The following is a 27,929-nucleotide window of genomic DNA, read 5'->3' on the forward strand; positions in this document are numbered from 1 at the left end:
TATGCTAGTTGATGTAGTCTAATTTAAATGCAAAAAGAAACACGCCTAATGCTAAAAGCTTAAAGTTGAGTAAAGGCGCAGACCGGGGCGTATGCGTAATAAATGTGTGGCCAGAGGAGGCGTATGCTTAATATGTTTATGACATGTATGAGCTATGTATGTGTGTGTGTGTATGTTCTCTCTCTGTTCTATCTTTATTTTGTACCATGTTTGTTCTTTCACTTCTTACACTTGCAGATGCAGCCAATTGAAAGAATTTAACATAGAACCAAAAAAAAAAAAAAGAAAACAAATTAATATAAAACGAACAAAAAGCCAATCAAAACGTGCATATCAAACGACAAACAACAACAAATAAAACCAATCAAACGAAGCATTTAACAGGACAACAGGACAACAATAACAACAACAACCGCAAAAAACAACAACCACAACAACAACAACAATAGCAACAACCACAACAACAACAACTGCGTGGGTGCATGCCGCGGATCAGCCGCGGATTATGTCACGCGACGATTATAATCCAGTGAATAGCTCTGGTGTTCGCAGTCCGGGTCGCGTGCGTCGACTGCAGGAATTGCCAACGGTCGATCGATCACCATCAAGGGATTACGGCGCACGCGGAAGTCCACTAGGTGAACAAACAAAAAACAAAACCAAAAAACAAAAAAACTATCTATTATAGTTATGCTTCAAATTAGTGGCAAAGACTAAGCACAAACGTAGCTAAGCACCCCAAAGCTAAACAAAAATCAATCTGTCTATCTGAAAGATGCAAAAAGATACAAAGTGCAACAACAAATACTAAACGTAGCTGCTCACGTTTGTGCCACAAAGAAAAGAGAAAGAGAGAGCTAGCGAAACTCGCCAATTAGTTTTATATTTTCATATAACTTCCATTGGCTTTCAAAACTTAAAAAAAAAAAAAAAAACTATTTTCTTGCCTGCATAAAAACGAAATGAAGAAGATTTAAAAATTATTATAAATACAACAAATACATATAAAAATAAAATATAATATACATTTAAATATAACTAACATAAAAATCAAATAAAATAATATACATATTATAAACTAATTTGATAATTTTATAATAAATATGAAACTCAAAAGATATAAAATAATTAATTAATTAAAATTTAATACTTTATCAATAGTTATAAATGTATCATTTAATTTAATATTTCACATTTATAAATAAAAATTTCGTTTTTATGCAGCTCAAGAGAAGTTATTTATTGGCTTAAGCATATTTACTCGAATATCAAAGTTTTTTGTCCAAATTGTCATTTGTAAAGAATCTCATGAAATGCTTTTTAGTTTGTGCTCTTCTTCTTCTTCTTCTACTACTTGTAGTTCTTAATTACAACAAATACTAATAAAAAAGAAAATTGTATACTAAAATCTATAATTTCTGTCGTTAACATCACACGCATGCGCATGTTACATTTTGATTTTACGTTTTCGCTTAACGCATCTGCAAAACAACAAATTGAAATTCTGTAAAACATTTTTACTTATTTCTTTTACCTTAACAACCAACAAATACATAAACACACGTCTGATATACACACACACACACACACGCACACTCGATGAATTGAAATGGAATTGCATTAAATGTAAACGCATTTGCATACTGAACTTTGCAAAAACTCAATTTTTTTTAAAATTAAATAATCTCGAGCAGCTGCTTCAGTCGTCTTGTAAATTGCATTGACCTGGCAACTCTAGAGAGAAAAAAAAACCAAAAAAAAAAAAAAACATGGCCAACAGTTGGCATTAACTGCCCCAACACTCTTCTGCCTCGCACCGAGCACCGAGCTGCCCGCATCAGCATCAACATCAGCCACAAATCAAATTTTTAATTCCTGCTGAAGTGTTACACTAAATCAAAGCCTCAAACTGGATTACAATTATGGTTAGCGAGCAAATTCACTTTATGTGCGACCACATGCTCACATTTCCAACATGAAAACTCATAAAGTCTCACAAACTAAGTTGGAGTTTAGCTAGCAAACAGTTTATAGCATTTGCTTGCTCTCACGTCATGTGAATTTACATAAATGCAATAAAAAGGAAAGGTTAGAAACTTTACAGATTTGGGCGTTACTGACTGCATTATACTCGTTCATGATTCAAGGAAGACCCATATTTATTCAAATATCGAGAGAGCTCCATGCAATATAGACCCCTGTCTGTAGAGCAGTCAAGGAAGATCAATATTTATTCAAATATCGAGAGAGCTCCATGGAATATATACCCCTGTCTGAACAGCAATCTTAGTGAAAGATATAGAGCAAGGCAAGATATATCTAAGGCCCAGCGACAGAACTTGGTTCAAACTAGTGAAAGATAAAGACGACTATGTATATCATATATGTTTCTAAATCTCAAGCATTGCCGGTGCCTTGGAGCTCTACAGCTTATACCCTGTAAAGGATATAGCAACAAGCCATCTACCACGTAATTTCTTTGCATAGCTATATATAACAAGTCCCCAGCTTCAGGCAGACTCGCTTTTCATCTCGTTGAGCGAGCATAAGAAAAATTGTTGGCAGCAAAGTAAAAGTTATCCAACTAGTTGCGATTTATGGTCAGCTCAACAATCACTTTGTAAACATCCGCCTCATCGCTCTCGAACTTTTCAACAAGCAAAGTTTTTTCCTATAGTTTTTAGACACTTTATTTAATAGAAAAGTGCTTAATTGACCATCATTTTTCACACATGCTTAAATAATATAAAAGTTGCTAATTAGCGCTTTAACTTGGCTCAAACTGATGGCCATTATTGCCCTTTGCAACTCGAGCTGTGGGCAACTCACTATAAATAGTTTTCATTTTTTTTTTTTTTTTAGAATTTATGACTTAACAATGTCAACCTGCAGAGCTGACAAATATTTTACAGCTGTGAGGGAATAGGGAATTACTTCAATAAATTAGAGGCATATACATATGTGGGAATATGGAAAGGATCGTTTTTAGCCAGGCATAAGGTTTCTCTAGCATATAATTCTTCATTATTTACAGTCAATAATTTATATTTAGCATTTGATTAAGAATCATAGAGCTCTTAGATTTGGAAAAAAAGCTAAAATTATATAGCTAAACATAACTTTGGCTAGAGCTAAAGAATTTTACGTACAAAGCTGAAACAAAATTTTTTAATATTTTTAGCTATAAAAAAAAAAGCTAATTGTTCAAAGAAATCTTCAAAGCATCCATGCTAAAAATCCAACAGAGATCGTTTAGTTTCGGCTTAAAACTATGTTAGTTAAAGCTTCAGTCTATATGAATATTTGCTAAGTAGTTTGCTATTAAATAGCTAAAAAGCATAAACGCCAACACTCAAGCGCAAGGACACATCCCAGCAGCAACAAAGAGCCACAAATTAAGTTTTCGTGTGGCTTAGCTTGGCTTGGTTACGTGCAGACTGTGCAGCTCGTGTGGTTGGCGAAAAAGTTTAGTTTATGCGCTGCACAAATCACACAACGTGGCTAAGAGGCTAGAGAGGGTGCGGTGAGAGCTGGCAAGAGAAACGGAGGAGAATAGTCCACAAAGTAGCTGCTTTATGAGCCATTTTATATGGCAAGTGGGGGAGGAGCTTAGCCACGCGCCGTGCGCAACACGACAAAAAACAAATTTTTGGTTGCAGTTTTGTCCATTTCATTTTTCTTGCGTTCCTTTACTACTAACCCGTAATTTTTCTACATCTTTAGTAACTGCATAATTCAGTATGAGCGACACAAATGTTAGAGTTAGTGCAATAAAAAAAGCAAAAAGCAAATAAAATAAAATAAAAAAACAACAGAAATCTTCCACTGCACTAGTTTTCACCAAAAAAAAAAAAGAAAGAATGAATCAAAAACTAGTTCAAGCTCTTTGGTTTAACATGTGAACCAGTTCATTTATGATTTCGATTATCGTTTCTACTCACATTCAAACAACCAATGAAAAGAGAAACAAAACGAAAACGAACCCAAAACCTCATCCTCATTTGATCATCGTCATGAATTCTATGTGAATTTCAGCAATGGGCAGTCCATACTACCGCGACATGGATGAGCCAACAAGTCCCGCCGGGGCGGGACATCATCGCAGCCGTAGCGCCAGCAGACCACCGATGTCACATGCCATGGACTATCCAAGTAATAACCAAAGCCGTGCAACAAACCATCATCAAATGCTCTCTAACTATCGCCCATATTAACTGTTTATCTATATATTAACTTTAGGAACCCGCTATCAGTCGCTCGATCGTGGCGGACTTGTGGATCCGCATGATCGGGAATTCATACCCATACGAGAGCCACGTGATCGCTCCAGGGACAGATCCCTGGAAAGGGGCCTGTACCTGGAGGATGAACTCTATGGCCGTTCGGCGCGACAAAGTCCCAGTGCGCTAGGAGGTAAGTCTATCTAATCATATGAGATGTATATTTTGAGTTTGGGAGATGAATGAAAATTCTAAATCTAATCGAAGTTTATTTGTAAAAGAAGATAATACTAAAATTCAATAAAAACCGAAAAGGAGCTTACCAGATTTAGTCCTATGAATTTCTGGAAAATATAAAGAAGAATTTTTAGTAAAAATGAATAAATAAAATTTAACAAAAATACTAAATAATAAATACATAAATTCTATGACTCACAAATTATAATCAAATAAATACTAAAAGGATATCCAAAGAATAATAATAGAAAATATATAATATATATTCTTACATATATTAATTCTCTCGATTAATAAACGCCCCCTTTTCCCTTCATCCATAATTAGGCTATAATACGGGCATGCCAACATCGGATCGCGCCTATTTAGGTGATTTGCAGCATCAGAACACGGATTTGCAGCGTGAGCTGGGGAATTTGAAACGTGAGCTGGAATTGACGAATCAAAAGTTGGGCAGCTCGATGCACAGCATCAAAACATTTTGGTCGCCAGAGTTGAAGAAAGAGCGAGCGTTGCGCAAAGAGGAGAGCGCCAAGTACAGTATGATCAATGATCAGCTAAAGCTGCTAAGCACAGAGAATCAGGTGAGACAAAGTAGAACAGGCAGCCAATCAGTAAGCACCGCCTATAACGAACTCCCATTATATGTAGAAACAAGCGATGCTCGTGCGCCAGCTGGAGGAGGAGTTGCGCCTGCGCATGCGTCAGCCCAACCTGGAGATGCAGCAGCAAATGGAGGCTATCTATGCAGAGAATGATCATCTACAGCGTGAGATTAGCATCTTGAGGGAGACCATCAAGGATCTCGAGTGCCGAGTGGAGACGCAGAAGCAGACGCTAATCGCACGCGATGAGAGCATCAAAAAATTATTGGAAATGCTGCAAGCCAAAGGCATGGGTAAGTCTAAGCCTCTCACCCAAACTCTCTCTCTAATTGAGGGTATATGCATTCGTATGCAGGCAAAGAGGAGGAACGACAAATGTTTCAGCAAATGCAGGCGATGGCACAAAAACAGGTAAGTCCTCTGACAAGACCCCTCTCTATTCCCCAACCACAAAAACCCCACACACACTTATCTTGAGTCCGCCTAAAAGAAAAAAAAAATATACCAGGCCTAACTCAAAACACAAAAAAAAGAAGAAAAAGAAACAACTCTAACTTTCGTTTTGCGGCAAACAAAATGCTCTAGTGACAATGATTTCGAAAAAAACAAAGAAAAATACCAACGTTAAATACCACAACAACAAAAGAATATACAAAAAATACCTATTTCTTTATAGAACTTTTCCTTTATTTTTAATTTTTTCCTAACTTTTGCGACTGCAATTGCTTTTACTTTCGTTTAACTGTTACATATACTAAATACCAAAATAATACTAAACACACACACAGAAACACACACGCATATATGCTCTATATAATGTAGTGCCTAGCATTGATCTAAAAAAAAATACCAAAAAACAAAAACAAATTTTTGCTTCGTTTTTTTGCTTTTGAACTTAACTGCCAGTTAAACGAGTTTAACATGAACTTAAATCTTAAATATTAAAACTCTTAGCATTGCAGTTTGTTTGTAGTGTTTTGTTTACGAGTTTTTTATGAACATACACACACACACCAATACAGACACACATACATATACTCTCTCTATCTCTACTCTCTTTCTCCTTCTATCGTTTTGACATGTTTTTGCTAGCTAGTTTCTTGTTGTTGTTTAATTAATTTGAAACGTTTTTCATTTTGTTCCCATGCCAAAGAGATAAAACACTGTACGTATTGCAAATGAGTCAGCTATAAACGTTCTTTAATACACTCACAGACACACACACACACATTCACACACATTTACACTCACTTATTGTTAGTCATTTCATCAGTTGCAATGTCTTTTGTATCTGATTATTCCTTTTCCTCCTCTCCCTTTTCCTTTCCTACCACTCTCTCTCTCTCCTTCTCTCTCTGTATCTTTCCCAACTTAATGTGGGGCAAGCAATAAAATTCAATTTGTTGCATACAATTTTCGTACATCTCACAGACAGTTGCCATTGTTTTTGACAATACCCCCGGCATTATGTCGCCCATAAGTTTCTCTATTTCTGCCATTTACCCCCCACCCGTGTTGACCCTGTTTTAATGGCACTTTATTGCTAGCACAGTTATGCAACAAGCAAAGTGCATTCGATTTGCATCATATTTCATACTTATTGACACCCTAAAAATAAGCTAACAAAAAGTGCTCGACTATTTGATACTCTGTATATTGGAGAAAATCGTAAATACCTACACTATATGTGATAATCAGTTCTTAAATTGTATAATTATTCAGAAAAGTTTGCAGACATAAGAACTCTCTCACTTGTTGATACTCTGTAGCTCCACGGGATAGTAATACAAAATAGTGTTCTTTTATTTAATTAATTCCACTTTTTATTACCCAGACATTAGTATAATTAGTCATTTAGTGAATTACCTATATACAGGGCATAAAAGCAGGGTATATCTAACATGATGACTTTATGTAAGCACATATACTCACATTCCAATTAAAGTAGAGAGTATAAAAATAACTCAAACTGTTTGAAAACGCCTCTAAATCAGTTAAGTGCAGCGTTTTACTGCACGCAAGCTATGCAACAGTCCAAACTGCGTGATTTATATAGACTCCATAAAATGTGATATATAGGGTATGCATAAAAAAAAAGGAGCTCCAACTGTGCAAGCTGGCCCCCATTGTGGGATAGATGTGTCGTGCCTCTCATGGGAAATCTAACTGAAAATTTGCCCTAACCAGTTTGACAACAATTTCTGACTCATCTGTCCCCAAGGACGTACCAAGCGGGCCAGCTGCTTATTATACACGCACACACATACGCACTCACATATGCACACACACTCTATAATTACTCGCATGCCAGGCCACAGATAACATGCGTATACATAATGCCATGTATTAAAAGACAGACACTCTCTCACTCTCTCCCCCCCACTTCGGCTTGGTCGTCCTAGTTCATATATAAAGGCTAGCCGTAGTCCAGGGCATGTCAACAAAAGCGTCGGACCGTATAAAAAGCCTGCACAGAGCGCGCACACACAAATATATATACATATATATATATATATATATATATATATATATATATATATATATATATATATATATATATATATATATATATATATATATATATAGATATATATAACCTTGATGCTATATGATATGCTACTTATTTAAGTCAGCTCCACATTCGAACCATTTCCATCGCTCTTGGCTAGCTGCCCACTTGGCAATTTATTCGCATTTTATTCACGCATCAACTGGAAGCTTGAATGCTCGCATTCAAACTGTTTCAATTGTATATATACTCTATATATACATCTATCTATCCATTTATATATATTTTTTCTTTTTGCGAAAATAAAATACAATAACGAGAAGCTATTGAAAGTCCGCCACGCTTTGGGGCGGCATTTGACGTTGGCCGAAATGAATTTGTCTCCGGTTTTGGTATTTTCCATTTTTCTTTCCAACACCAAATACGAGCGAAATAGGCAGAGACAGTTGTAATTAAAAATCCTTCAGTTCAGTACAACAATGGCAACAAATGGCGGGCAGCAGGGAAAATACTGGAGTGCACTAGTTGAGAATGCTTGACTAGAAGTTATCCTACTACTGTCGTCATATATAGCTCATAAAAAGATAAAACTGTTACCGATATTTATCGGTTTTAAGTAAGAGGAGAATGTATCGATATAAAGAAGCAAGACAGATACTCTGTTTACAATGTATATTTCAATATATACATTTTGCACCAAAAAGAGTCTATTATCCAGTTCGAAGAATCATGAAAACTACTCAGATACTTCAAATTTACTCAAGGGAAAAACTTCCAAAGAAACAGTAAACATTTTCAACTCAAGAGTGACAATAGTTAGCTATCGATTTGAAATGAAAAAGTTGTCAATGATGTGATTATTATTATTAAATATTAGTTATAGACCTTTGACATAATATAGTGATTCATTTTCATCTACATACCCTATACTCTCTCACGTTTCTATACGATTTGTTAAATCTAGCTAAAAACGGTGCCAAAGATAAACAGATTATTTCGATTGCACATGCCCAACAGTCAAACAACAGGAAAATCCTAAAAAAAAAAATGCCCTAGGTTGTGTGGGCATTTTCCTCTTTCTTTTTTTTTATTTTGATGTCGAACGAGTGGGCGAGCAATTAAAAAAGTTGACGTTGCGTATACGACGCGTGCAACAGCGGCAAAAGCGAGCAATCAGCGCCGTTAGCTGGGTCGAGGTCAGTTTTTGCTTTTGATGTTGCTCTTGTTGCAGCTGCTGTTGCTGTTGTTTCGATTCCAATTGCATTTGCTATATGCACATGCCTAGTCTTTTCAGCCTAGCACAAAAAACGTAAAGCCTATGTCAACTTTAATTAATAGTTCTTATCTTGTACAAAAAGTTTGATGCCCAACTCTTAGCCAAGGCTGTCACAACTTTAATACGCTGTTTGGATATGCATCAAGTGTTGCGAATACTTAGTAAACAAAAAGTGAGCCAAGAAAACGGGGATAAGCAAACGACAAACTTTGCATTGCATATCCAAAGAACAAGCAAATTGATTTCAAGGAGGCGGCTTAAAGTAGGCTAGGGGCTAGGTAAAAGCTATGTTACAAAGATTTTCTATATAACAATAGATAAATATGAATAGGAGTTTGAGTACAAGTATTAGTATTAGTATGAAGAATATGAATATGTTAATATTAATACAAATCTAAATATGAGTATGAATATGAATATGAAAATAATATGAAGATATTATAAATACTATGATGAAAATGACATATGTTGTCTCTAATACATGTAGTATAGAGTTTTCATAGTATATCTCATATCCATAATGTATAGTCTATCTATATATATATCGACTCTATATTATATTCACATACATAAAAATGTTTCCATTATCCATACAGTTTTTCCTTTAATTTGATATTACATTGTAAAACTGAACATTATATTTGTCTAAAGATTTTGGAGATCTAAGAAAATGTTTCGAGTGGCATAAATTGCATGAATTATACATTTCATAGATAACTCTCTCTCTCTCTCTCTTTCTCTCATATAAAAATGTTTCATACATCTGTCTTATATTACTATATACAATCTTAGGTGATTCCAAAAGCAGTATTCTCTAAACTCCTTTCAATAAAATAAAATTGCTATATGAACAAGAAGTATTTATCTTGAAATATATCCATTTCTTATTTCTCCATCAAGATTATTATTCGTTCCGTAAAACTATTTCTAGCAATTGCTAAATCGAATAACATTTACAACTTCTTTATATTATAACTAAAGCATTTAGATTCCTTATGGCAAAAACTTTACTGATCTGCGTAATATCTTAAAGTATTATCTTAAGCCCTTAAACCCATGTTCAACTCAGCTGTAAAACCATCCCATACATAGTTACGAGCATTCACACAGCTAGTTCCAAGCCTTGCGCTCAAGTTATTCCATTTGCCAGGAACCTTACATAACTTAAGCGCACGCATATTTTAGCTATTCTCTCTCTGTCTGTGTGCGTGTGTGTGAATTTGATATTAACAACATTTATGGACATTCAACTGGCGCCACTTTGTCTCTGGCATACATTCGCCCTCTGGAGCGAACCGACATCTGAACTACAAAACACAAATATTTCTCAATTTCTCAATTTTCTCTGGGCCCACAACAACAACAACAACAACAGCTTGATTTGGAGCGTGAAATCAAGAAATACGCTCAGGAGGAGCAGGGGGTGAGGGTGAGTTGTTGTTGTTTTAATACCCTGTTTTATAAAATGCTCGTTCATGATAGTGCTAGTGCTAGAGGGTACATTGTTTTTTCACGAACTTTATAGTAGAGAATCGATATAATTTATAGTCCTAAAGTGTAAATCTCTTTTATAGCTAGGGTCATGAAGAATATGTCTAACAGAAGGCCATATCTTACACAGAATTCTTTCGAAAATCGGTGGCATTTAAACAATTATATGAAGGATTCTTGAGACCTTTCTCTTGAGACTTGTCTCCAACCTATTTCCATAGTTGACCTCTTTAAAAGCTCATCCTCTTCAAGAACAATTTTCGATGAATTTACACTGCTGTAAAGATTGATATTCCTTTAAATTCGAATTCTTTTAAAGATCGCAATCTTTACAGATAAGTCATCAAATAAGTTTGCTTTGCAATTTTGAGAAATTATATATCTAAATATATTATCTTTAATTGTGAACGAGTATTTCCGCAGTCGGCTATACCCGATTGTAAAAATACCTATTTGCTTTTGTTACCCGCTCTCTCTTCCTTCCTCTCTCGCCGTCTCTCTGTTGCTAGCGCCTTAGCCAACATTATCCAAACATAGCTCAAAAGACATTAGTCCACGAAGCAAAAACCAAGCCAACCACTGCACAAACCTAAAACCACTCAGCAACCCAGCAGCCCATCGACCCAGCAACACCCAGCCACCTGGCATAGTTGCACGTAGTTGGCCTAAACTGTCGATGAATGGCAGTCACATTCAAATATTCATGCTGTTTGGCCCTGGCCAAAGCAAATTACGTAGCTATGCAAAGCGATGCCAATGCCTGAATTTTAATTAGCAAGCACAAGAGGGGGCGGAAGTTGAAGAAGTGGGTTTGGGCGTAAGTCCATACATACGCATAAATAATAATGGGGGTGGGTGGGGTCATATGAGTGTGTGCGTGGGTGTAGCTCGTTTATAAACATGAAACGTTTTGCCTCAACTCTCTGTGTATTGTGGCAGGACAAGGCGCACGAGCTGTGGCAGCTCCTATGGCCATTCCTCCGGCATAGCCTGTGCTCTTTGGTCGGCCACAGGGCATAAAATAATTACGCGGCTTGACGCAACAAAAAAAAAAAAAAGAAAATTCAAATTCATTTTGCTGTCAAAAACTGAAAACGAGAGAGCGAGAGAGAGAATGACTGAGTGGTCCTTGTCGTTGTGCCGCAATTACTAGCTGCGAAATACATTTACTTCGAGCTGCTGCTTGCAAATGAAATGAATAAAGCCGGAAACGGAAATGCGCAGTAAACAACGACGGCAGCAGCAGCAGCAGCACCCACTACCCACCATCCCCTGGCCATCACCCACCAGCCAGTAGCAGCAGCAGTAGCAGCACACTAACTGGCACAGTGACAAACAAAAGTAAACGCACATACACACACAGAGACATACAGAGAGACAGGCGGGCATCCTTTTATGCACAGCCTCATCATTGGCCGGGCCACTCTCCACTCTCGACTCGCCACTCGAAATGTCAGACTCTAAATTGATTTATCGATTTACATGCAATTGCATTTCAATTTTATATGAACAAACACACAGGCAGCAGCAGACCTCTGCTCGCCCACTCACGCCGCCTGTCTCACTCTCTCTCTCTCTCGCCGTCTCCGTCCCCCTGGCTAATGGAGTGCATTGCGTTTACTGCAGTTGTTCGGATGTTGTCCTAGTGATTGTGGTCTGTGCTTTGTGTGTCAGTGCATAACCTAATACACACATACACACACACACATAGACACATGCATATCAATATTGATATATACAGACACATGTGCACACTAAACTAATAAGCTAAACTAGGACGCTAAGAATAGAGTCAGCAGAAATTCAATTTAAACTTTAATAGGAGAGGAAGTTAGAATAAGGGACTTAAAGTTGACTAAAAGCTTAAAGTGGATGATATAAATATATTATATAACACACAACAAGTTGATATCTAAATAAGCCTTAATATCTTTTATAAGATTTTGAAATATTAGACTGCCGATGCTTCAAGTATGCTTAGAAATAAAGCCCATAGTCCTATTCAGAATGAAAAGAAACTAAAAGATATCGGGGCAATTTTATATTTCGCATCATTAGAGAATTTCTTATAGAAAAGCCCACATAAAGCCCCAATAGTTTAGTAATCTATTATATATATAGATATTGCCAAATAAGCAGTCCTTAAGTGAAAGAGGATATCTATGAGTCAGGCTATCCTTCTGATACTAAATGCATATAAGTAGAGTTGCCTACATTAGAGCGCATTGATGCTTTGGGAGATAATAAACCTAAAAAAGAAATTGATATAGAATATTCGGTACGTGTTGCAAGGACTAATCGAAAGGACGTCTCACTTGCGCTTTCATTTGCAACGGCACAAAAACAGCTGCTGAACGGTGACGGCGACAGCGACGTCGACTGCAAACCTGCATTCATGTCAGACGCAGGCGCTGCTGCGTTCGTCAAATGCAGCAGCAATAGCAACGATAGCCGCTGCAGCACCAGCTGCAGCTGCCACTGCAGGCCTAACGGTAAATCACGAAAACTTTTATTTGACTGTTTAGTGAAATGCTAAGCACGACGTCAGCTCACGACGCCGACGCCAATCAATAATATGGCAAAGCAGCGCCAACGCGTGTCCCACAGCTTTTGAGCGTAAAACGTAAAAGCTTTTCGCCTGTGCGCTAGCAACGGAGCCAAAAGTTGTAAAGCTTCAGCCGAGTGACAAAATGCCGAAAGCCGAATGCCGAACGCCGAATGCCGACCGACCCGAGTGCCGAGAGTGCGCGCGACGTCACGCACAGAGAAAGCACACGAATGCAGCCAACCACATGACGCCTCAACTTTATTGTTGTTCTTTTTTCACTGCGTTTGAGCTAAACCGAAGCTGAGCCGAATTTGATAGCTCAAACGAAGCTTTGCCAATGCTGCTGCTGCTGCTGCGACTGCGGCTGCTGCTGCCAAATTGTCTCAATGGTCGCTGGCCTCGTGGTCGCGAAAGCTTTGCAAGCGCCTTTAGTTGTATACGCAACGTTTCAGCTAACAAAACACGAGACACGGAACGAAGTGTAGAAAGAAGAGAAAAATAAAAGCAAATAGAAAAGAATACAAAAAGCGCGACGCGTACGGAAATTGTGACAAAAAAATATTAAATGATACAAAAATAAATTAATCTATATATATCTACAAAATATATATATACACACATATATATATATTATAATTAATGAAAAGTGCAAACGCTGAAAGAGCGCGAATCATTGAGCAAAAAAAAAAAAGAAAGAAAGAAAGAGAAAGCAAGAGCAGCAGCAAGAAAAATCCTTCAAAAGGATGTAAAGCATTTCAAATTGTGCCTTTAGCCTGTATATATTAAAACTAAACTATGTGTGTGTAAGAAATAAATAAAAAAAATAAATATATATAAATAAATATAAATAATAATAAATAGCAGAGCAAAAGTGCATTTGCCAAAAAGCAAAAAGCCAGCCTCTGCAAAAAATCAATAAAATTTTGCCAAAAAAGAAGAAAATCTGCGACAGCAGCAGCAGCAACATTAACTAGCAACAACAACGAACAACAAACCAAGCAGCAGCAGCAGTACCAACTTTTTTCTTATAGCCTACGCTGACATCGCAGTCAACGTCAACGTCAACGTCGTCGTCGCCCAACGTCTTGTACTGTATTTTTATAATATATACACACACACATGCGAAAGTGCCTGTTTATGCGTGTGTGCCTGTGTGTGTGTGTGTGAGCAGCAAATTTACATTAAGCAGACAGCTAAGAAGCAGGAAACTGCGTCTGGCAGACAACAACAACAACAACAGCAGCAGCAGCAGCAGCAGCAGGAGGGGCAAAGACAGCCGACAGCAGTAACTAGGAAGTCACAGCTAGCGGTTTATTATTGTATTACTAAAACATACACACACATACGCACGCGCGCACACCCACACACACATATATGTATATATATACATATATATAACTTGGAAGCCAACTCAAATTACATAAATAGCAATAAGGCCTCAAGCCGCGGCCGACTCAGTACAACGAACTGCAGCTGCAGCACTATTTTGCATAGCAGCAGCAGCAGCAGCAGCAACAGCCACAGCCACAACAGCAGCAACACCAACAACAACGAAACTAACAGCAACAACAATTGCAACATTTTAAAGTTCAGGCATTTAACAACAGCAACACAGCGCAAAGCCACAAACCTATGGACAATGCCTATGTCTACTATAAGGTATTGTAGTTGGCTGCAACAACAGCAACAATCGTAACAGCAACAACAATACTAACAACAAACAAAATGCGCTCAATCAGTCAATCAATCAATCAATTCATCAATCCATCAATCAACATCAAGTCAAAGCGACAACAAATCAAAACAAAACTAAATGTCAGCCACATCAATCCAACAGACAAGCACATGCATATACACATGTCACACACACAGCTATACCTGCAACTACTACAGTTCATTCAGTTCATCAAACCGGGTTTCTCATTACATCATTACAAATCAAATCAAACAAAGTGAACTTCATATCAAAGCCCATCAAGAACTGGCAACTGCAAAATGTACCCCAACAACACATACACAAATACACTCACCAACTCTATCTCTATCTCTGTCCCCCACTAAACATAAAACTCTCTAAAATACGCATAGTTGCTCCTGCCCTGCCCCTGCCCTATCTATTAATTGCCCTTCAATCAAATAACAAAAAAAAAGCAAGCGCAGCGACGCCTGCATAATATATGCGACACGTTAAAAGAGAGCGGAAGAATGCTAGAGTGGAAGGGAGAGAGAGTGAGAAAGAGAGAAGACGATGCGCGTAACGGTTGGGCAGGCAACTGCAACCCTTTGGGAAGCGCAGCGGCCTTGTTAGACTAAGAGATGCTCTCTTTTACAACAAAATCTTTTTAAAATATTTATTTGCATTTATTTTTTTAATCTATCAAACTATAAGGTATATATGTGTGTATATATTTATTATTATATACTATATATACCTTCTTGGCCTTCTAAGGGGCTATGGCTGCTTATCAGGCACATTTACATATATTTCAGTTTCTTTCATTCTTCAGAGGCAGCATTGCTTAGCCTAGCCTACCCCTTCAATAGCACTTCAAGTATAGGATATGCAGTCTCCTATTGAGTATATATGGTATATATTTATATATTTACACGTTTTCAACTTTGACCTTTCAACTGCCCAATAGACACCTTCAATAGCACTTTTCGGAATTTTGAGGATATACGGCTTCCTATAAAACACACACATACATATGTATATACACGTTCTATATATACTATAGATGCTTAAGAACCTGCTTTTAATCTTTTAAATATACCCCTCTAAGTAAACTATCACTATAGGGTATCAACAGCTGCGGATTGCTTTGGACTTGCCTTAAAGGCTTTTATTTATGAGCATAGTAATTTTTTTTTTTTTTTTTTTTGCAATGCACGCAATTACAGCAGAAGAAGAAAGAGAGAGAGGGAGAGAGAGAGAGAGACGAGGGGCGGTAATGAGGGCTGTGCAAGCATTAAAGTTAGTTTTTGCTTGTTGGCCATAACTTGTGTTTCAATTTGTGGCCAGAAGAAAAGAGCTTTAAAAACCATAGCATACTTTTATGCTAATCGAGTCGTAAAACGATAAAGCAGCCAAGTGCCTGCCCGCCTGTGTGTGTGGGCGAGCGTGTGCAGCCCACACACACACCAACTGTTAGCTGTGTGTGGGTTTTGCCTTTTAAAGGTCAGCATGCGTAATTAGTGAAATTTGGCATCGACGCTTAACAAATGAAGGAAAGAACATATAAACGAATGAGCTCAAGTGCATGCTCACCAGGCACACACACACCAATAGGGAACGTATGTGTGTGTGTCTGTGTGTGTTTTTGTGTCTACTCAAAATGAGGAACGTGCAGACATGCACAACGCTCAACACAATGCAAGTCGTCCGTGACGTACGACCATCCGCTCATTAGCAAAAAGCCAAACCCCCTTCTCAATTGTTCTAAATGCGACAGACACAACTGAATGGATGAATGTGTGTGCGTGTGTGTGTGTAGGGGTGTGTATATGCCTTGGTGTGTTTCTGAAAATAAGCTTGCAGTGTAATATGACACCTTGATACCCAGTATAACTAGTTAGCTGCAATTGAGATAAAATGTTTAAAATCAAAGTAAACTTGATTTTATATGAGGAGCTTGGCTTACAGAGAAAGAAAGAGAGGCAGAGAGAGAGAGAGAGTCAGATCTATTGTAGTAGTGGTGGAATAAAAGTTAAATAAGCTTATGAGTTGATAAATACAAATCAAGTCCTCAAACCAAGCCATCATCTAAGACTAGTTATCTCTGCCTAAATTGAAAGATTCCCTTTGGTAAAAAAGGTTACTAAAATCCATTAAAACTAATTATCTGTTCGATCAGTCTTTAGCCTTAGCTCTCAGCTTTTAAATGCAGTCCGAATAAGTAGGCAATGAAAATTTATAGTTTATACAAACATAAGAGAAACCTTTGACCTTGAAGACTTCTTAGGCTGGATAAAAATAAGTTAAAAACTGAAACCCACTCAGCGGGTTACATACTTCTTTCTTCTTCTGATTAAATCAATTCGTGGTGTAAGCAGTTTTGTAGTTCTTCGATCCATAGAAGATCAAGGATCTCTAGAACAGATGAACTCTTGGAATTTGACCTCTAAAATTTTACAAAAATCAAGTAAGAAATTATATACATATCAAAATGTAGCAAGCCTAATTACAGGGTATATTTGCAGCAGCATTAAGCTGTGGCTTTTGCATGCCAGCACACCAAATGTGCTCTGCACTTCATAAACAACACTTGAAATACTTTCATGTCGGGCCAGAACACTCGCACACATACAGACAAAGCCAACTGCAATCGCACGTGCGTGAGATGCGACAATTGAGAGAATGTGACATTAGGGTATAGGGTATATATATAGCATATATATAGAGAGTGAGAGTAGAGAGTGGGGATACCAAAGCTCAAATGAGATTTCGTCTGGCCTTGTCAACGCGCTCGAAACGTGATTATTTTGTGTTAATTGCAACAAAAAAAAATAAATAAATAAAGGGAGCTCGAGTATATATGTACATATATATCATTATATGTATGTATATTTGGAACTTGCCAAATGACATGGGCGTGGCCAATAGGGCGGCAGTCATAAAAAGCGTCTGGTTGAGCCTTGTTTTACAATCTCATTTTATGTGTTTATTTTTAATTTTCATGATTTGAGCCAAACACGCAGCAAATGAAAATAGCAAAACTCAGAGGCACACACACACAGACACCCATATATATATACACTACTACATGTGTACTTTTGCACTTAACACACTTATTGTTTGGCATTTTTTGTTCTTTCTCTCTCTCTCTCTCTTTCTTGCCTTTAGCTACTTCGCTTATTTTCGTTTTTTTTTTTCATCTTCTTTTTCATTTGCTTTGCCATTTTTTTTCTTTGTCTTGGTGTTTCATTTCATTTCTATTCAAGCAGCGCCCCCTTGTCTGGCCGCAGAGGGTATGCCGACTCTCTCTCTCTCAGTCACTCTCTCCCTCTCTTTGTCCCTTTCGCGCTCTAGCTAACATCCCCCTTGAGCCTTAACAGTGAGACTTCGTTATTTTGTTCTCTGTATACACACACACATAGCGAGAGAGACGCCCACAAACAACACTTACTGTTAAGCACACATACACACAAACTCACACACTCTCACACACACACATAGCGACACACATGACGTATACATAATAACCTTGTAACCAAAAATGTTGTTATTTCGGGCTCATGTGTATAAGTGTGTGTGTGTGTGTGTGTGTGTGTGTGTGCGACGGCTTTTTATTTTCCTTTGTGTGTATGTGTGGGTTCTTGGGATTATTTGAAGTGTGCAAGTCACTTTACTTGCTCACCTGTTCTATCTGCCCACCTGACTACCTCTCTCTCTCTCTCTCTCTCTCTCTCTCTCTCCTACGTATGCTGTGTGTGAGCTGGCATAATTTCTAAATTTATACTTTAAACTCGCAATTCCAAAACGTGCCTTTAGTAATACCTAAAATACTCACACAGACACCTACACACACAAATATACATATATATTCTTACAACAACTTATTTTCTAAGTGTTGGTGTTTATTGTCGTGTGTTTCAAATTAAATGTTATTCATGTATACATATACATATACTTATGTATATGTACATATATATTATTCGTTCTTTTTATATTGCATATCTACAATATATTTCACAAATTTTATGATCTCCCTGGCAAACTTCTAATTTCATATTTCAAGTTCAGTTGAAAGTGAGAAACTTGCATTTGTATACAAAATTGATGTGTAGTTTTTATTGAATTAGTATTAAAGTATTTCATATAAATCTTAATTACTCATTACAGTGTATTTTTATATAGTTACATATGATTTGGATGAATTATATATTTCTTCAAACATCAAAATATCATACTGTAGCTATAATATAGCGGTTTACTCTTATATCACATAAATCAAACATATATTATGAGAGAATATTATTAAAATCAATGTCTATTCAAATGCTCCAATCAATGAGATTGAATACTTAGAAGAAGAATTCAGTATATTTGTCTAATGTTTCAATTTAAGTTTTCTATCAATTTAATTAAACTTAAATCAATCTAATGAAGAAGCTTTCAAGTTAGGAAAAAGGGCTTAAGACTTTTTTATTAGTAAGAAATCTGCACATACAAATTTTGATATACAATTTGACAAGTACCACAAATCTGTTGCCTTAAAAATGCTTTTCGGAAAACACTTAATTGCATCACGCTTTTTATTTTATTTTCTTCAAAACTTTCTTCAGTTTCTTTAGCTAATTGTAGAGCTATATATGACAACAAATTTCAATACAGTTTGCAACCTTTTTTCAATTTTTAAGTAGCATTTTGTGGAACGTTTTTTGAATTTCTTTTCTTGCTGTTTAATCCTTAACCAAAAGTAACATATATATACATATTTATATATATTAATATACAATTCATATATAATATATATACATATATATATCTTAACTTAACTTACACAAATACACATAAAAAGCAATCTAAACAATAACCAAACAAAAAACCAAACAAAACCAAAAACAAACAAAAAAATATATAAAAAATATATATATATAAATTAATACCAAAATTTTTTAAAATTATTTAAATGAAAAAAAAAGAAGAAACAAATTAGTGAACTGTATTTTATTTATATAGCATACAAGTATAATTCTTTTGTCATTTTATTGCCAAAAGATACAGATTTTTCCACGAAACTTATCGATTGTAATGGCTCCAATAATTGGCTTTTTTTATATATACCAAAAATACTAAAACAAAGAAATGAACAAAAAATCAAGAAAATAATAAATATTGAACGCATTTGTTTCCAGAATTGAACAAATTTTCAATTTTAAATATCAACTATAAAACCCGAAAATGAAAAAAAAAACACATATTTTGTTGTTGTTCTAAAGGCAAACACAAAACGAAGCAAAAACAAAAAAAAAATGAAAACAAAAATTTGAAAACAAATTAAAAAACAAAACCGTATGCAACTATTTACAATATGCTTTTGTAATAATTTTCGCACCTAAAAAAATAAAAACAAAAGTAAGAAAAAAAAGTCAAAAGCTAGACGAAAGGAAGTAAACGAATTATATCAATTTATATATAGGCAAGATATTCACTGACAAATCTCTTTGACGATAAAATGATAAAACAATTATGACGTGTATATATACTATACTCCAAATAGGTACCTATTCTAACATTATCTTTATATATATATACATATATATAAATATTTATATATACATATATATATATATATGATTATATAAACACTTTCTCTGTCTATCTCTCTCTCTCTCTCTCTGTCTCGCTCTTTATATATATGTTATATATATATATAAATATATATGATTAATTATATATAACATTTACTCAAGTTTGTTGTTTTTATTGCGTTACTTTGCTTATCAAACAACAAGAACAACAAAGAGGTCTAACCAACACTTCTAACCCCCCTTCAAAATACCCCTATGAAATAATATATATTTATTTATAATTTGTTTTTATTTTGATTTTTTTGTAAATATGCAATACAAATTGTACAACAAATTGTTATTTTAAACAGACCACAAAACACACACACAAACACACAGAAACACTTACACACACTCGTTGGGTTCTCGCACACTCACACAAACTACAGAAGTTTCTGCATTTCATTTTGAAACTCAGCCGCAAAGTCTCTTAAGAACAAATAATTCTCTTACTCTCACACTCTTTCTGTCTCTCTCTCTCTCTCTAACTGTTTCTCTGTCTCTCTCTGTCTTTGTCACACTCACTCTGTCTGTCAAACAAACAACTCAACTTACTCAAATATATACGATATATATACCTCTTTATATATATCTATATAAATATACATATATATCTTGTTTTTTCACACAACAACATACATATACATATATATATTTATAAACAAATATATATATACTACATACATACAGAAACAATTGTTTACAATATACTTTTGCACGTTATTTCTATAATGCATCTGAACTATGTATTGTTATAAGTAATTTATGTTTCTTTCCTACGTACAAGAATAAACCAACATAAAAAAATAAGCATATATATATATATATATATATATATATAAATATCTGTATATATATATATATATACAACAACAAATAAAATAAATACCAAAAAAAGAACGAAAAACGAAATCAGAATCCAAGCGCATTTGTCTGCCACGTCAAACATGTCGTATACGCAATTTTCATACAAAAATAAACCCCAACAACAAATTGAATCAACAGCAGCCACACACAGAGACACTCGCACACGCCCACCAAAAGGGACGTAATGCACGTGGCAAACGTGTGACACACACATACAAATACTATACACACACATACACCTACAGCAATACCAGCCGCCAGGCTGTCTAGCTCTCTATCTCTCTCTCTCTCTCTCTGCCTTGCTCTCTCTCTCTCCACCTCTCACACACACACAAAATGTGACACACATTTCATATTGCCCCGCCACGCCCCCCCCCCCCACCCCTTCAATACGACGCCCTCAAACATACACATACACACACTCTATCTATACAAACAAAAAATCCTTGTTGAACTTTTAGGTGCAGTTCACCAAAAAAAATACCAAAATAACTATTTGAAAATACCAACAGAAAGTCTTTTCAAAACATAAATAAAGCTCAACGAAACTTAATGAGAGTTCATTTAGAAAATATACTAAAAAAATACTTTTTTTTAATACTGAAACAAAATTAATGCTATTACAAAACCTTATTGTAAATTAAGCGCAAAAAGTGTTGAATTAAGTAAACTTGTAGAAAAACAACAAAAATTCTGAGAAAAATACAAATTATATATATGTATATATCACCTTCCATATATATATACATACATATATGAGTATCAAGATATATATACATGGGGCCAAAATAGTCCGTAAGTGTTCGGGCAAAAATCGTTTTGGTTGCAAAGATGTTTGACAACAAAAATGTACAAAATGAATTGTTACTATCTATATATAAAATATATTTTAAATATTATTCTAGATATATGTGACTATATAAAAAGAATAAAAGAAGTGCCTAATTTGTAGAGAACTTATGAGAAAAACACGCCTTAACTATAATTAATATACCAACAAATTTTTAATACTATAACAAATAATAACCAATTAAACAAATACAACAAAAATATACCAAGCATTTATATACAACACGAATACTATAGCTTAACTATAAGTATTACAGAAAAAAACATACCTAAAGCGAAATACATCACAAATAACAATTAAAATACTATATTCAAATTTAAACAATAGTAAAAAAAATACATAACGTTCGTTACATATAATAATTAAGCTACTCATAAAATACCAAAATTAAAAGGAATAATTAATATAATATATAATAATATAAAAACTACTAAACAGATTTTTATAAAATAAATACAGTATGAACATTTAAAAATTATAATAAAAACAAAAAAATAATAAAAAATAAAAATATATAAAAATATGTTTTAAGATAAATAACACTAAATTATTTAATTACAATTAAAATTATAACATTAAAAATTAAACAAATAATATTTTAAAAAATACTAAACTAAACACTCAAATAAAACAACGATCAACAACAAAAAACAAACACAAAACGTTACAGTTACAGTTAGAAAATTAAACCAAGCACAACAAACAAACAAAAAACCAACAACTATAGACAACAAACCAAAAACATCAACAACAACAACAAAAAATCTCGCAATCGCCCATTTCAGATGTACAATAACTACTCGGGCATCAGCGGAAGCAGCCCCCCATTACCAGATATCATTGGACAATATTACGGAAATTTAGGTCCCGGCTCTGGTTATTTACCCACAGCATCGACATTGAACGGTCATTTGGGCTACAGCAATGCTGGCTATGATCTCTATGGTCCATCGAGCTCAACCGGCTACCTATATGATCCAGCAGGAGCAGCAGCCGCTGCAGCCGCTGCCGCCGCAGCAGCACAGTTCTATGGACAACAAACGTCGCCAATACGCCGACGACGCTACAGCATTGCCGGTCTGCCATCGGCGACAATGTACAACGATATTTACGGGTATCCGGCGCCGCCGTTGCAACAGACCAGCTCATCGAACATTGTCAATTTGCTGAACGAGGCACATAAATCAATATCGCGTTCATCACAAATCTTAAACCTGAGCCATCAGGCCAGGCAGCTGGGCCAACCGACGTTGGTAACCACACCGCTGTCCGGTCGTGTGGTCTCTAGCTATCCAACGCTGCATCCGGGCGACACAACGTCGCCGACGTCATATTTAAACGATAACCTGCTGCAAATGTCGACGAGCTTCTCATCCCAACCGAACATGTACTTCCAGCCGCAAACGCAGCCGACGCAGCTGACGGCAGCGCAAAGCGCCGCTGCGGCAGCTGCGCGCTTACGTCCGGCCTATTCCGTATCGAATCTTATGGCTGGCTACCCAACAGCAGCCAGCTGCAAGTACGGCACAACAGGCTATGCGAATCCCTATCAGAGTGATTTGGGCGGCTATGGCATGGGCTTGGGCCTGGGCCTGGGCTCCAATTTGGGCCTAGGCATGGGCCTCGGCCTGCCGCCATCGTCGTCCTCGTCGGCGGCACTTGCGCAGCAGCGTCTCATGTCACACTCACTGCATGCCTCAAATCCCGCCATATCGCAGTATTATCAGCAACAGCAGCATTCGATGCCACCGCCGGCCAGCTCGTCGCTATCTTACAATTTGCAACAGCAATTCGCGGGCACGCAGCAACAACAACAAGCACAACAACAATCGCAACAACCACAATCACACATACAGGCCTCGGTGCAACAGCAGATGAATCCGCAGTATCAATATCATGTGCATTCGCACCAAAATCACCTGCAAACCCATCCGCTGGCAGCGTTGGCAAATACGAGCGGCCCATTTGGCGGTACGCTAGCGAGCAGTGCTCGAGATGTCCTTGGCGCTGGCTACGATACGCTGCAGCATCCGCATCCGCATTCGCATTCGCATCTACATTCACTACAACAACAACAGCATCATGTACCGATCGGACTGCATGCATCGTCATATCCGCACACGCACCACCACCACAACCACAACCATCATAACCACCATCACCACCAAAGCCATCAACAGCAGCTGCAGCAGCAACAACAGCAACAACATCATCATCATCTACACCATTTGCCATATTCGAAACTAGACTTAGATTATCCGAAACTGCCGCAAGAGCATAAGCGACAAGTAAGTTTTAAATTTGACGTAGACACGCTATCCCTAGATTCCTAGATACTTAACGATAACTATCGATACTAATTGATACTATCAACTCGTTAATACTCGTTACAACAGCCACATTTAAAACTATCGTATACATGCCCATCAAAAAGAATTCAAGAAAAAACGTAATCTGAAGAAAAACTTAATTTGGATATACTAAACTTATGTATATCCAAATAAAATTTTATACTAAATGATGCATTTTACGCTTTTCCCCCAACGCTCCCCCCTATTAACAAAAAAGCCCCCGACATTTGCAGTCTACGGTTCTCGAAGCGTTTAGAACTAAAACAAAAATACCAAAAATTAAAAACACCAAGTATTACACATACAATATACATATATAATATATATACCACATAGATATATATAAATATATATATGACCTAAGTATTAGTTATAGCCTAAACAAAAGTTCATCAGAGTAAACAGAAGCAGCGACAGCAGCAGAACTTTTGTTTCATGTGCCATTTTAAAGTAGCGAAAAAAGATTTAGAATAATACGAAAAAATACCTAAACAAAAAATAAAGAGCTGTAAAATTTTTAGTTTCACATTTTTTAATTTTTACTTATTTTATTTTATTTTTTTTTTTTTTTCTTTTTTTTAGCAAAAGAACTTCAAGTTGGAAACGCTACAAAAAAATATATATATATTTTAGTTATTTATTCGTTTAATAAAAAAAAAATACTTGCAAATTTACACAGCTATAAAATTATAATTTTAATCATTTTTTCATACTTTTGAAGCTTTTTTCAGTAATTAATTATGATTTATGTTTGAAGCCATAAAATTTAAATTTCTAACATTTTCTTTACATTATTTTCTTAATAAGCTTTTATTAAAAAAAAAAAATTGTTTTTTTTTTTTTTTTTTTTTTTTTTTGTAAAAAAAATGTAACAAAACCAAATAAAAACCCATTTCAATTTAGCTTCTTGATATATATTTTAGTACCTTTGTTATACTTTTATTAAGTTATGCATAGAGCACTCAGGGCAAGTTTTCAGTAAAGAAAATTGTTAAAGAAAACAAAAAAAGCAAGCGAAGTTTATATTTATATGAAATAAATAAAACACAATTTGTTTGAAATTTGAACCACTTTGCTCTTGACTCTCAAAAGTAAAAGACTGTAAATAAACAAGAACAACAAAAAGAAAGTGAAACTAATGATATTTACTCATGAAAAACAGATAAAAAACAAAAATGTAAAACCATTTATACAATATATATATGAAATATAAAGAAAAAATATATATAGATATAAATGAATATTAAAAGAGAAGATTTACTTTACATTATTTGGTATATTCCCTGATAAGAAAAATAAAGGCTAGAAATAATGAAGCTTAAAAAGTAATCATGAAAAGTAATGAAAGAAAAATACCTATATAGTACTCAAACCTAGTCTTAGAAAAAAAACAATTGTTAGTGCAACTAGCTCTCTCGCTCTTTGGGGCATAGCATAAAAAAGAAAAATACCTAAATACATGTATAACTAACGTTTGTATATGTACATGTATAAGTGAACTTTGCATAGTAAAAAGAGTAAGAGCAACTTCTCTTCCAGCCCAGACCCCTTCCAGTTTTAGCCAACCCAAGCAAGCCCTATATGCAAGGACCTCTATAATCAACCTACTAACTACCTAACAACTAGCAAATTACCTAAACTAAATCAACCGATTTGCATAATAGATTGTGTCTCTCAATTACTTTAAAAGCCCAATCTTGTTTTGGTTACAATTTAGTTCAAGAACTAGATACCTATATACATATACCTATATACCTATATACCTATATATATATACCAGTACTCGTATTACCCATTAAGGTACTAGCGTGTGTGATTAGAAATGAAGGTCAATTATATGTAAAAATGAAATTTATATGCAAATCCAAGAGAAGTGGATTGTACATGAATCGAATGTTGAATGAATTATGATATATGTGTATATAGCATATATATAGAACAAATGGAAATGTCTTGGTAAACTGGGTATATATTATTAACATCTGGCAATGTGTTTAACACAGCATTTGGTTGCAATTTAAAACAAAAAAACGATTTGAATCGAAATGAAACGAAACGAAGAAGCATTCAAAATGTGTCTATGCAAATATTATATACAAACAAAATAAAACAATAGAAGTTCTTATATACATCTATAAACTACACTTGAAACTAAAAACCTTCTTATATACACCTATATACTATATATATACATGTATCTAGGTGCTTTTTTATTATATGGAAACAAATTGATTCGTCTTCATAAATCTTATTATGGTAGTTCGCGAAAAAAAATATGGAAAATTTAAAACGAAAAAAATACCAAAAAATGGTTTGGCTTGCAAAATTGAAACTTTTTCGACTTTTTTCGAATAGAATTTTTTCTTAAAGAAAGTAAAACCCAAAATGTTTGTTACAGCCTATATAGTAGTCTAATCAAAACTAAAATTAACTGGAGTTACTCTCATTTTTGTCTTATATATGGTATATATATACATCTAGTAGTTGTGCACGCTCATCCCCAAATCGGAACTAGTTCATTGGTGAGCGTGTATGTGTATTTGCGTATGAAATACGTTATGAGCAATAAAAACTTGCGTTGTGTTCAGTAGATAAACTTTAAAAATTAATCAAATTAAAAATCGAAAACAACGTTTAATTTACAACGTATTAAGCTCTGAAATTCTTTGATTTTACCTTTAGTCCTTGGCCTACGAAAAGTGTGTAATCGCGCTATCTCTATCTCTCTCAATCTCTTGAACTCTAGATATAAGAAACGATAATAAGTATATAATAAGTATAATAAGCTTAACACTAGCCAATTGAAAGCATTTATGACAGCAGTTGCAGTCTCTATGTAATGGACATAAATAACATAAGACAAACATTAATATACATACGTAGTTAACTATGCTACAGATAATAAACTATATAACTAACAATAGATAGTCTTTCCTATTTTTCTGTTATCTCTTTATTCATTTTGGAATACTTCTTGATTTTTGGTCAGTTTCTTTTGTGAGTACATCAATAAGCAGGCATTTACTTATAATATAATTCTTATATTATATTATATTCATAGTTCTTGAAATATTTATACTTATATATACAATAACAACAACAAATATACTTATTATTAATTAAATTACTACTCCGATATACTATATATTATACATATATATTTATACACTGATTTGTAACTTAATTAAGATTACTTCAGATGAAAAACTAATTCTTGAGCTCGAACTCTGAAACTCGATTTATGTTAAACTTAAAAAACAAGAAAACAAAACCAAAATAAAACTAACTCTTAAGCATTATAAATGAAACATTTTCGAAAGCAAACAATAAAAATTAAACATGCGACAAAAACCAAAATGGATATGCTATGCCTATCGTCTATAGCTATAGCACAGGTTAACAGTATTCAAATCCAACACCCAACATGCCACGCCCCCACTCCGTCCCATATCTCTCTCTCTCTCTCTCTCTCTTTCTCTACACACTTTTATAACAATCTATACACACATATACACACACTCAAACACTCTTACACAGTTTTGACCCTCAGCTTTACAGTGGGTCAACGACTTTTTGCAGCCTTCATCATTCTATTCATCCTCTCACATTTGTACCACGCCCTCCTCTACACCTACAATCCGCCCACCTCTATTGCTCATATCTCTCTATATATAAACTACAA

General features: G+C 35.2%; 1 protein-coding gene and 1 long non-coding RNA gene across 31 annotated transcripts in view; one reads left to right on the plus strand and one right to left on the minus strand.

Annotated features, from left to right (window-relative positions):
• The window catches only part of LOC149268364 (uncharacterized), a 117,241-nt gene that overhangs the window by 57,856 nt on the left and 31,456 nt on the right, over positions 1–27,929 (minus strand). Inside the window, exon 2 of the long non-coding RNA XR_016270622.1 lies at positions 4,544–4,564. This is a non-coding gene — a long non-coding RNA (uncharacterized LOC149268364). The remainder of the gene's footprint in view (positions 1–4,543; positions 4,565–27,929) is intronic.
• Positions 1–27,929, plus strand: part of brp (ELKS/RAB6-interacting/CAST family member bruchpilot) — a 49,979-nt gene that overhangs the window by 5,069 nt on the left and 16,981 nt on the right. For 12 of the 30 annotated variants that reach the window (XM_089471989.1, XM_089471982.1, XM_089471994.1 and 9 more), the window contains exons 3-9: positions 238–638; positions 4,036–4,152; positions 4,240–4,413; positions 4,785–5,041; positions 5,109–5,355; positions 5,418–5,473; positions 10,223–10,276. In XM_089471989.1, coding sequence (XP_089328115.1) covers positions 506–638; positions 4,036–4,152; positions 4,240–4,413; positions 4,785–5,041; positions 5,109–5,355; positions 5,418–5,473; positions 10,223–10,276 — 1,038 coding nt within the window. In that variant the 5' untranslated portion in view covers positions 238–505. Of the gene's footprint in view, positions 1–237; positions 639–1,694; positions 1,926–4,035; positions 4,153–4,239; positions 4,414–4,784; positions 5,042–5,108; positions 5,356–5,417; positions 5,474–10,222; positions 10,277–22,681; positions 24,185–27,929 lie in introns of those variants that run through there. The other 18 variants (XM_089471971.1, XM_089471981.1, XM_089471975.1 and 15 more) reach the window with 5 other exon arrangements.

Source organism: Drosophila arizonae, chromosome 5 (assembly GCF_054131065.1).
Source record: "Drosophila arizonae isolate 15081-1271.41 chromosome 5, UAZ_ARI_1.0, whole genome shotgun sequence".
Taxonomy (NCBI): Eukaryota; Metazoa; Arthropoda; class Insecta; order Diptera; family Drosophilidae; genus Drosophila; species Drosophila arizonae.